Below are 12284 nucleotides of genomic sequence, written 5' to 3' on the forward strand. Positions count from 1 at the left end.
ATAAGGGTTCAACATCCGTCACAGCAGGTCACAGCACAGTGGAAGACTCACAGACTAGAGATTAACATAGGTAGGTTCAGAAGGAGAGGAGACACCACTGCTGCTTCCGTTGTTGTTGCTGTTGTTGTTGTTGTTGCTGTTGTTGGTTGTGCTGCTGCTGCTGCTGCTGCTGGTGCTGGTACTTAAGTTAACGATGGAGTGTATGGGGGTACCTGGAGCGGGGCTGTAGCTAGGGCCCCCTGTGCCTACTTGGGATGCTGCTGAGGGAGCCAGGGGGGTCAAAGTGGCAGGGTTTGCACCCTGAGTTAGTGAGACAATGACCGCCCCAGAGGTGGCTGCAGCAGCAGCAGCTGCAGCAGCCACACCCCCAGAGGCTCCAGCAGCCCCCAGCAGGGAGGAGGGGACCCCAGGGAGGCCTGCCCCCGATGCTAGCGACACCGCAGGGCTGCAGGCCCGGGAGAGAGACCAAGGTTAGAGACTAAGGGGCACCACCTTCACTATACACACTCCCTGGCTCAGAGCCTCACCTTCACCTTACTGCCATTAACCCTGCATCAGTGATCAGAAAATGTGTCAGTTCCTGGGTTAGCCGCACCTCGGTGCACGGCCGTGGCAGTGCACCGAGAAGTTAATTAGTGGCACATTTGCCCCCTTCAGTCAGACTAACTTTGGTCTTGGGCACTCAAGCAAAAGTTCTCACCAATACAGTTTGGGGACTATGACGTTAAGGTTAAGATGAGGGAAGACACATTTTCTGATGCTGTTGCAAAACAAGAGTTCTAGAATGGACAACAATGGGCGGGAATGGAGGAGGGTGTGTGAGCGTGGCGAGCAGCTTAGGCCAGACAGCCGCTGAACCGAGCCCTAGGCCGGGCGCTCACACACCCACCCACTACTTTAAAGGCAAAACACCAAGTGGCACACAAAATTTATGGAACAGTGAGACCTTTTGCCAGGGTCCCTTTCACTCCCAAGTTGAGTTATCATCCAAGATATTACTGTTAAAATGTACATCTGAAGAAGTTAATAATAGCTCAACTTTACATCATAAAGCAAAGAATAGGTGTGCTCATAAAGATATCAGAATTTGAGAAGAAAAAAAGCTGTGAATGAAGTGATATATTCTTGGATGATAATTCCCCACTCATACACCCATCTAGAGCTAGTCTTACTGTAGTGTTAGGTCATCAAGATGTCAAAGCATGCACATTCCTGAACCTTGTCAAGAAGTGGGTTAAGCTGATTGCAATAAGCTGCTGAAGCACATTCACCATAACTTTAGACAGAGGCAAGAAGGTGCTAACTCATGTCAAATTCACCATATCCTTTAAGGCCAAACTGCCATGAAAAAAGTGAGCATTTTAATAAAACCCAACAGCAGAACCTCCAGATGTGGGGCAGCAAGTGCATGTCCTCAACAATTCCTGACGTCCTGATTATAAGTCTGATTGCAAAGCTTCAACATTTACATTAATCTTTAGTCCAGACTCATGCTGATGTGTTTCAGGAGATAGACAGAACACAGGACGGGGAAGTAGGAATGAGTTGACACTTTTTTTGTCATTAAAAATCATAATTGGCATTGGACAGCCATTGATCAATATCATATGTAAAGCTGTAAATTAATACACTTGGGATAAAAAAAAAGGGGGGAAAGCAGTTAAGAGGAATAAAAGTAAACAAAATAAGAAAATGTACAATATAACCCATAAAAATAGTGAATGTGATGATGTGTTTTCTCTTGATGAAGTTTCTTGTACCTGTGATTGATGAAAGTGATTGACTTGGGAGTCTGTAAAGTAAGTTGAAAAAGACTAATGAAAGAGAACCACTTGAAGATGCTTGAGAGAGAGAGAGAGAGAGAGAGAGAGAGAGAGAGAGAGAGAGAGAGAGAGAGAGAGAGAGAGAGAGAGAGAGAGAGAGAGAGAGAGAGAGAGAGAGAGAGAGAGAGAGAGTCAATCATTCATCCATTGGCTGCACCACTACTATGAAACAATCATAAGCAATGAAAAGCTGAGTGATTTCAATAACAGAGCTGAGAGGAAGGTACAGGAAGAGATACATGAAAGAAAGAAGCAAGGACATGAAGATCAAAGAAAATATATGTTGATGAATACTTAGAAAAAAGTATATACAGTATTTAGTAAACTTTCTGCTCACACACCAATAACACACACACACACACACACACACACACACACACACACACACACACACACACACATTTATACAAAAGCTGACCATTGCATGAACAAGTTCAGCATTTTTCTGAAACTAGTAGCAACTAAAATGTGACCAAGGTTATTGCAAGATTTAAAATAACCACGATGAAGAAAGACTAATGGAGAGAGAGAGAGAGAGAGAGAGAGAGAGAGAGAGAGAGAGAGAGAGAGAGAGAGAGAGAGAGAGAGAGAGAGAGAGAGAGAGAGAGAGAGAGAGAGAGAGAGAGAGAGAGAGAGAGAGAGTTGTAGTAAGTGCCTTAGGGTCTGTTGCTGTTTGAATTTCCTTGTATTCATCTCTGTGTAGCTTGTAGGAGTATTTTCTTTTGTCTTCCATTGCTTATTGATGGCATTTTGTTGCTGTATGAGCTGCAATAATTAATCTCTATTTCAAAAATATGACTGGTTTATTATTTCTCTTTGATGCATTTTAATTCTAAGAAATGCATGACTTAGCTGTACTCAAACATTTCTAAACCCAATCAATTACATAGAGTCACTATCTACATCAGCTAAATGGTGGAAAGAGTGGATTGTTATCCTTCACTTCCTCACCATCCACTCCCTGTGCTTTCACCACTCCACTCCAATGCTGTCAGGAAAACAACATCAAGATTAGAGCAGATACAAAGGACACACCTGAAGGAGGTAGCTAATATCAAGGATTGGATGTGAAACTACATCAAAAATTTTCAGTACAGTGTCAAGGTTGCCTAAATTTTAGGAATTCTTTATACTTTGGAGATTTTCTTGGAACATATCTTCAGTAAGGAAAGAGAGTGAAGTCACTGCCTTCCCTGGAAGGTGGGCAGATGCTCTGGCTGTGATTTTAACCCTTGCAGATCAACAACTAGTGACACTAACCACTTTATTATAATATCCAATACACTCATATTCGACTTGTCTAAAGTTACATGATGCACAACTCTTTACTCTGGTGAGGCACTTGTATTGTTTAATGTTCCTGACTCCTTGGTAAGTGAAGGCTTCATGTCACAGAATACATATTTAAGTTTTCTCAGGTTTCTTTATTACACTAATTACTGATTAACTTGAGAGAAAGAATATACTGCATGGATCATGCCTCAGCCTTGGTCATCAAGGTACTGCATACCTGAGGCTTTTACATAAGAGGCAACAGGTAATTTGAAGTCTGCTTTGAGTGATGAAATCTTGATAACACACTTAAGTTTAAGTAAACGTAGTAACATAACATCAGGGAAGCAAGTAAACTTAGTGAATAGCAAATCAGTTTGATCTGCGTCCACGGATGCCCCTCCTGGAAACTTCCATTCCTATTTGGGTGTTTAATCTGTTCTATGTCATTAATGTTTGCCAGTATGCAGTGGAGATGGTATAATTGTAAGTGAAGCTTTAATGAATTAATATCAAAACATTCTACGGCAAACCACGTCCCAAAAGTGATATCATCTGTCCCTCCACTGACGGCTGCACTGATGACTGGGTGGCGTGGGGGTGTGCGCCACCCAGCCCCTGGTGACACTGATGCTGTGTGGTGTGTGGAGGGATGTGTGTCGCGTGTTTGGTGCTGAGAGACACTTCTCTTTGATCCATGACCCAAATATCAAGAGGTAAGTTTTGCTTTTCTTTTGAGTTTAATATTTTTCTGTTTGTGTGTTGCATTCTTGGTGTTCATGGAAGACAGCTGCGGTGACAAGTTGAGTAACTACACTCGCCTCCCTTGTGTTGTGACTCCCTGAGTCTCAAGTCATCTGACCTGATGACAATCATATAAACACAGCAGCGGACTTAAGATTGAGGAAAACTATATATATATATATATATATATATATATATATATATATATATATATATATATATATATATATATATATATATATATATATATATATATATATATATATATATATATATATATATATATATATATATATATATATATATATAACTTAGGAGGAAGTGCTTATGCTACTCGGCTTTTGACTGTGGACTATGAGTAATGTACTTCTCTCTGATCCTTTGCGGCACCACGCTATCTGATTTCCCAGTGAATATAATCAATATATTCAGCATTTACGCAGCTTCTTTTTGCGAGGAACTGGCATGGTTCCAGGAGTTTGCATTATCAAGTATTAACTGAATGGCGTATCTTGAAGTGTGGCTCAGGCATTCAAACCTAGTATTGACAGAAACAAGGAAGATATTAAAAAACTCAACACTCTCTGTTTTGAATGATAAAAATGACATACTCCCCAGAAAAAAAAACCCTATACATTTAACCCTTAAAAACAGAATCTCTCTCTCTCTCTCTCTCTCTCTCTCGGAGGTCATGCATGTCAGACAGAGTCCTTTAACAGACTACAAAGTTACTTACACAGTTACACAATCGCTGCAAATCCTCTTACCACACACACGCAGTATAGTCACACTCACTCCATACACTGTAACCACCCACGCACGCAATGTCAATATCAAAACATAAACACTTCTGCTCGTCCTTTTAAAATTTATTTTCATCTATTTATCTATTCATTTTGAGAGAGAGAGAGAGAGAGAGAGAGAGAGAGAGAGAGAGAGAGACACACACACACGGCCCGGTAGCTCAGTGGTTAGAGCGCTGGCTTCACAAGCCAGAGGACCGGGGTTCGATTCCCCGGCCGGGTGGAGATATTAGGGTGTGTCTCCTTTCACGTGTAGCCCCTGTTCACCTAGCAGTGAGTAGGTACGGGATGTAAATCGAGAAATTGTGACCTTGTTGTCCCGGTGTGTGGTGTGTGCCTGGTCTCAGGCCTATCCGAAGATCGGAAATAATGAGCTCTGAGCTCGTTCCGTAGGGTAACGTCTGGCTGTCTCGTCAGAGACTGCAGCAGATCAAACAGTGAATCACACACACACACACGAGGTGCCGATATGAAGCGAGCCAACAGGTAACAACAACTACTACTACTGAATGCCCCGCATCACTCACTCATAACTCGTCGCCAGCCACTCACGTCATCGCCGCGTCCTCGTTTCCTTATTCTTCGCCACATCACGTCGGGTATCAATATCACACCCTGCAGTCTAACTAAACCTCCTCATGGCCAGTGCCTTAGTAGATCAAGGGCACCACCACCACCACCACTCCCACTGGCTCATGACGGGGCGGGCCAAAGCAAGGAAGACACCGCCCCACGCACAGTCGCACACCCACCTTTCCCCCTTTGCATGTTAACCTGTAGTACAGTACACGCCTCTCTCTCTCTCTCTCTCTCTCTCTCTCTCTCTCTCTCTCTCTCTCTCTCTCAGTTCAGAGACAAAGTTGTTTAATCAGCCAGCCACGTGTACATTATGTATGGTCTTTCTCCTCCTCCATGGCGAAGGGAACCCCAAAGCGACGCACTTGTTGGGAACTCTTGTACTCTAATACTACGCGACATATAACGTTTTCTTAAACATTATTTACCTTTTGTTTTTCCTCCATTTCTTTTGTTAAGTATGATTAATCCCCAGTAACATTTTCTGGGTTTCAACGCGGGAAAAAGAGCATTGAGAACAGAGGCGCGAGGCTGGCTGGCCACGTGAGGGATAAGTGAATATAGTGAAGTAAGAGGCAATGTGGCGAGGGAGCCGAGGTGACGCCGCTGCTGGAGTGTAGAGGGAGGGACCTGACACGCCCATGGACACCCTTCAGGCTTGACGCGTGGTGGTGGCGGCGGTGAGGTTGTCATACCAATCACACTCAAGCTGCGCCACACGATCCGGTTGTTGCGGCGCAGAAAACTAAACAATCGATAATTACATTGGACAGAATTCTTTGTTCTCTCTCTCTCTCTCTCTCTCTCTCTCTCTCTCTCTCTGCCGAATGTGTAACTTTCATACGATTTGTCTTCTTAAGAAGGATTATTCTCAAAAGCCAGAGATAATTTAGTCGGGTTCTTTAAAATGTTTCTTTTTTATTTAACCTTACTTATATCTTTACTGATGATATAAAAATCCTTGTTAAGCAATTACTACATGAAAGCTCCAATACCATCACCATCTCTGTCCAGGTGAAAACAATAAATAAATTAAAGTAGAAATTAGACGCCGAAACGTTTCATAATACTACAACCTGACAAACTTTTCCCCGATCCCTGAGTAACAGAGAGGTATGGGGAGCGCAATTCACGGCAGGGCAGCTCAGGGATCCCGTTCAGAGGATCACCGAGGCAAGGCAAGGCGTCCCACCATCTACAATCCTACATACAAACCTTGCCTTTCCACCACCTGCCTCCAATTTCTAGCCTGACCTTCACCTTGCTCATTAAGAACTACACAAACACCGTCACCTTGTGATTATTACTATTCTTATCGTTATTTTCGTTTTAGAGAGAGAGAGAGAGAGAGAGAGAGAGAGAGAGAGAGAGAGAGAGAGAGAGAGAGAGAGACAGAGAGAGAGAGAGAGAGAGACTACGCATTCATCTATCAGCTTTCCATCTTAGTCACCCAACTACCTTCCTGTACTCTCAACACTGTCGCGTCACCCATACCGTCTTCATGTCCCCGTCTGACCTTCCCTCCATCCTTCCCTCACCGCTCCTCACCTCCTAATGACAGACGAGGCAGGTCTTTTTTTTTTTTTTTTTTTTGCTTTTAGCTTCCTTTCACCTAACGACCCAATTCTGCCGCTGAAACCAGGGGAGTTGAATGGTCTATGTGGGGCAAACGCTCTCAAGAGGGTTACGTGATACTCGGTAACCTTTCTCTCTCTCTCTCTCTCTCTCTCTCTCTCTCTTCAAATAAGATTAACTAATTCATATTACTTCTTAGAAACACAATAATATGATTCGTCTTACTCATTTACACCACCACCACCACCACCACCACCATCACCACTACCACGCGACACACACTTATAAATACTTAAAAAGCATCGGCAAATCTAACGAATTAACGAACGAACACACACACACACACACACACACACACACACACACACACACACACCTTTACTTTTTTTCTTTCTTTCCTTTTTTTTTCTTTAGCTAGTATGCATAACTAGTAAGCTTATTCAAGTGCTTACTTACTTACTTACTTACTTACTATACTTATCTATCGCGTACGGAAAAAAAAAGAAAAAAATATGCTGAGAAAAAAAGAAGAGAAAAAGAAAAATACGAGAGAGAAAGAGAGAAGATACTGTTGCTTTTTATCAGGAGAGTAAACCAACATTTGAAAGGTAAAGCAGATAATTTCCTTCAAAAATGCCTCTCGGAAACTGATGAACAGAAAGAGAATGAGAGATCACAAGCGAAGCAGCATCATGAAGAAGAGAAGAGGAGGAGGAGGAGGAGGAGGAGGAGGAGGAGGAGGAGGAGGAGGAGGAGGAGGTGTGTGTGTGTGTGTGTGTGTGTGTGTGTGTGTGTGTGTGTGTGTGTGTGTGTGTGTGTGTGTGTGTGTGTGTGTGTGATGCAAGGCGGATGAATAATATGTGAAGGAACAGAGGCGTGTGTGTGTGTGTGTGTGTGTGTGTGTGTGTGTGTGTGTGTGTGTGTGTGTGTGTGTGTGTGTGTGAATGAATAGGTAAATATATAGAGATACGCGAATGAATAGAGAGAGAGAGAGAGAGAGAGAGAGAGAGAGAGAGAGAGAGAGAGAGAGAGAGAGAGAGAGAGAGAGAGAGAGAGAGAGAGAGAGAGAGAGAGAGAGAGAGAGAGAGAGAGAGAGAGAGAAGAGAAGAGAAGAAGAAGAAGAAGAAGAAGAAGAAGAAGAAGAAGAAGAAGAAGAAGAAGATGAAGAAAAAGAAGAAGAATATTACAGAAAAATGAAGAATGCATGTAAAAAAAGAAAAAAAAAAAAAAACATGGAGATGAAAAGAGGAATAAAAAGAAAGAGTGAGAGAAAGAAAGGAGAGAGAAAAAGGACAAATATGCAGAAAGAGGAAAGGGATGAGAGAGAGAGAGAGAGAGAGAGAGAGAGAGAGAGAGAGAGAGAGAGAGAGAGAGAGAGAGAGAGAGAGAGAGAGAGAGAGCAACTAAGAAAAAAACATCTTATTTTATGCTAATTTCTATCACAGTAGAATTACACACACACACACACACACACACACACACACACACACACACACACACACACACACACACACACACACGGTACACACACACACACGGTAAACACTACGAAAGAGAGAGAGAGAGAGAGAGAGAGAGAGAGAGAGAGAGAGAGAGAGAGAGAGAGAGAGAGAGAGAGAGAGAGAGAGAGAGAGAGAGAGAGAGAGAGAGAGAGAGAGAGAGAGAGAGAGAGAGAGACTGTACAAACTCTAAATGAAAAAGCAAGACAAAGAAACTAAACAAAAAAAAAAAAAAGAAAGAAAAAAAAGAGTTACCGCGGTGACTGCAATCTCCTCCTCTGTAAAACAAAAAAAAAAAAAAAAAAAAAAAGAAATAAAAAAAGAAACACAGAAGATAAAGAATACATACATACACACATAAACAAACAAACAAACAAACAAAGACATGAAATAAAAAAAAAATAATAATAGCAGAAACTCGGAAAAAAATCCATCTGTTTGGAAAAAAAATGTTTGAAATAAAAAAAAAAAAAATGGAAGGAAAAAGAAAATAGAAAAAAATGAAAAAAAAAAGAAATGCAAAACACAAAACAAATCAAAAGGAATTACATAAAAAAAATAATGGTAAAAATCCACCTGTTTTCCATATAGGGCGTAAAAAGAGAGAGAGAGAGAGAGAGAGAGAGAGAGAGAGAGAGAGAGAGAGAGAGAGAGAGAGGGAGAAAATAGCGTAACAAAGACTATGATTACTTTCAGGCGTCCCTCCCGAAGCACCTGTTTGTTCTTGTGTCCATCCACGGGCAGCCCACACACGGAAAATGGATGAAATGGTGACAGAGAAAAATGTTGATGACGTCCTGATGAAAGGCGAGGAGAGAAAAAAAAAAAAAAAAAAAAAAAAGAAAAGAAAAAAAAAAACAAGAAAATAATTAAAACTAAATTATCTACCATGAAAAAAAATAAAAGCGAGAAACCATATAATAATAATAATAATAATAATAATAATAATGATAATAATACAAAGAATGTGGTGTAAGGAAAAATAAAGAGAATATATTTTATACAACTTAAAAATTTAGGAGCATAAGGGCGTTATCATGATTATACGTGGAGGAGGAGGAGGAGGAGGAGGAGAAGGAGTCGGAGGAGTAGGAGGAGGAGGAGGAGGAGGAGGAGGAGGAGGAGGAGGAGGAGGAGGAGGAGGAGGAGGAGGAGGAGGAGGAGGAGGAGGAGGAGGAGGAGGAGGAGGAGGAGGAAGAAGGAAGGAAAGGTGTTATTTAGAGCGGAAAGGAAGGAGGGACTTTTGAGGCGGTTTAAGGAGAAGAGGAAGAAAGGTGGAGGTGGAGGAGGAGGATGGCGAGAAGGTAGGATGAGGGATGGACGTGGATGGAGGAAGAGGTAGAGAAAGAAGTGAAGAAGAAGGAAGACAAACGAGAAGATAAAAGGAGAATTAACAAGATATGAAGAAAGGTAAGAGAGCAAAAGAAAGAGACAGAAGGAAGGGAAGGATAAGGATGAGTAAGGTATAGGTTGACATTAGAATAGGAGTGAGGATGGAGGAAGGTCATAGGAGTGGGGGAAAGAAGGGGACACGTGAGTTAGGTAGATCGGCTGGCTGGGCTTTGAAAGGGAGTTAGAAGGAAGAGGAGGAGGAGGAGGAGGAAAAGGAAGGAGGGAGTTAAGAGGAGCGGTAAGGGAATGGTTAGGGGAGTGGATGAGCATAGATACTCTAATGAAAATACACGACTGACGACAGACCCACCTAGGAGAAGAGGAATCAACAAGAAGTGTGGAGGGTGGGAGGTACCAGCTGTAAAGGGGAGGGGAATGTGGCAATTATACTCTGGGACGCGACGCCTGGCAGCAGAAAATGAGTTGTGGCACCTATTGTCTTTCTTTTTTTGTCTTTCTTTTTATTTACAACAAGCAAAAAAAGAGAGAAAAGGAGAAAACACACATACACGAGAAAGAAAGAAAGAAAGAAATAGACACCGACTGTGCCATGGAGTGGAGATGTTAGTGGACACAGAGGGGGCGGGGAGGGGGAGAGGATATGGAGTGGCTGGTGGTCTGCTGGGCGGGGAAGGATGGAGATTGTGGTCGGTTCCTGTGTTTTGGGAAGGATGGGGAAGTAGGTGCAGGAGATGGGAGGCGGTGGGTGGGGTGGGGGTGGGGTGGGGAGGGGGCTGAGGAAGGTCAGGGCGGGGACGGAGGGCGGCACTCACCTGCAAGGTTTACACCACTGGCTCTGCTGCTCCAGGCCGTATCTCGCGCGGCACTTCTTCATATTAGCTGAGGACGAGTGGCAAGATTAGAGGAGGTGGTGGAGGCGCACGGGCACGTCTGTATCATGACACTGTATCTCAGGCATCACGTACTGTATATGATGACACAAGAACAACTCATGCTGAGAGCAACAAGGTTATTGAAATATTAAGAATTCATGCACTGAGGAATTAGATGACTGAGACAAAGCAGATTCTGGGAAAAAAGCAGATTCTGACATATTGTCAAGGTCATCTGCAGTGTTATTTTCATAACATCTTCATTTGACTCTCCCAGTGGCATAGCAATAAGAATGACTGACAGTGACAAAACCAAAGGATGGCATAAACCTGTCTGCTTAAAGATGCTACTGAAAATAACAGTGGAGATCCACGAGGCCTGTGCTCGTGACTGGTCCAAGACTAATGGTCAGCAAATGGTACATTCATCCCAGTTATATGATACGGAAAATATAATGAATAATTGGAATAGTGAAAACTAGCAGAAACATTCCGCAACAATCCAATTAAGCAACGTCCACTGATTAAGAAAAGAGAAATATGAATGTATGCAAACAGGCAGCAAAAAGACAAAAGCAAACATATAATAACATTCAAGTAAAATTGACAATAATGAATAAGTTAAGAGTGAAGCTAATAAGTAAATTTAGAACCATAATGGAGGGGCGTGCCAGCGTGTCGGGGCAGGTGTCGGTGCCCGAGGGCGCGGCGCCCCCCCGATACCTGGCACTGCCCGCAACAGGGCCTCAGTTGCTTAACAGGAAGAGCTTTGTGTGCGGCAAGTAGGTACCTCCATCTTGGGTTTTGTCACGGTTACGTTTCTTCTTTTTCCCCTGCGAGTAATTTTGGCGTGAGGACCAGCCCGGGTACATCTGCATGTGAAGCTGGCGCTCTTTACGCGCCATTTCATAGTACTTGGCCTGTTCTTCGCGGCTAAGCGCATGCCACTGCAGGGAAAGTTAAATGAAGATTAGTGCCGACCATCCCAAGAGGGAGTGCGGCTCAGCGGACTAGCAGGCCGCGGCGACAGCCTCGCCGGCACCTCGGCACGGCAGCAGCTCAGCCTCCTGTTGCTCCCTGCTGGTGGATCCTCCGCACGGAGGCGGGGGAGGAGAAAGGAGTAGCGGGGAACAGATGGAGGCGGCGCTGCTACCGGCGGCAGGGCGGGGGCGAGGCCGGCCGGTCCTGCCTCAGCCCGGGGAAGCTACAACAGAGTAATTTCCTCTACCTCCATCACCAGTCTTCTCTTTCTTTCTCTTTTTCTTTTTCATCATGCCATAGTTATCCCGGGCATTCCATCCAGGGTACATCTGCATGTGTAGTTGTCTCTCCCGCCGCGCCATTTCGTAGTACTTGGCCTGCTCCTCTTTGGTGAGTGCGTGCCACTGCAGCCAAGTCATGGCTTATTAGATTGAATCGCCGATTGTCCTATGTCAATTTATCCTCAAAACTATTGATAATGAACTTTATTTTTCACCAGAACCCTTGTATGAGGGACATCCCGAGAGCCAGCAGCGCCCCCGCGCCAAGCAGAGGGCGGCGGGGGGCGCGCTGGCTCTTTAGACAAATATATCAGTATAAAACAATGTAGGAATAATAATAAAGTAAAGGAGTAAGACATGCAGACCAACCTTCCGACCCAGGATCTGGTTAATGGCAGCGCTTTCTTTGAGCGTGCACTCCGCCACCACCTTGGCGCGCATCTCCTTCATGTACAGCATGAAGGCGTTCAGCGGCTTCTTGATGTGCGGCTTTTTCTCTGCAACA

The 12284-nt window shown here is 43.7% G+C and overlaps 1 protein-coding gene across 9 annotated transcripts in view; it reads right to left on the reverse strand.

The window, feature by feature from the left end:
• The window catches only part of LOC123515241 (protein pangolin, isoforms A/H/I/S-like), a 407961-nt gene that overhangs the window by 8013 nt on the left and 387664 nt on the right, over nucleotides 1-12284 (reverse strand). For 5 of the 9 annotated variants that reach the window (XM_045273829.1, XM_045273834.1, XM_045273827.1 and 2 more), the window contains 3 exons: nucleotides 12149-12276; nucleotides 11308-11464; nucleotides 10458-10524 (listed from right to left, as the gene is read on the reverse strand). In XM_045273829.1, coding sequence (XP_045129764.1) covers nucleotides 10458-10524; nucleotides 11308-11464; nucleotides 12149-12276 — 352 coding nt within the window. Of the gene's footprint in view, nucleotides 1-51; nucleotides 446-10457; nucleotides 10525-11307; nucleotides 11465-11745; nucleotides 11903-12148; nucleotides 12277-12284 lie in introns of all 9 variants that reach the window. The other 4 variants (XM_045273828.1, XM_045273836.1, XM_045273831.1 and 1 more) reach the window with 3 other exon arrangements.

The sequence above is a fragment of the Portunus trituberculatus genome, chromosome 38 (genome assembly GCF_017591435.1).
Source record: "Portunus trituberculatus isolate SZX2019 chromosome 38, ASM1759143v1, whole genome shotgun sequence".
Taxonomy (NCBI): Eukaryota; Metazoa; Arthropoda; class Malacostraca; order Decapoda; family Portunidae; genus Portunus; species Portunus trituberculatus.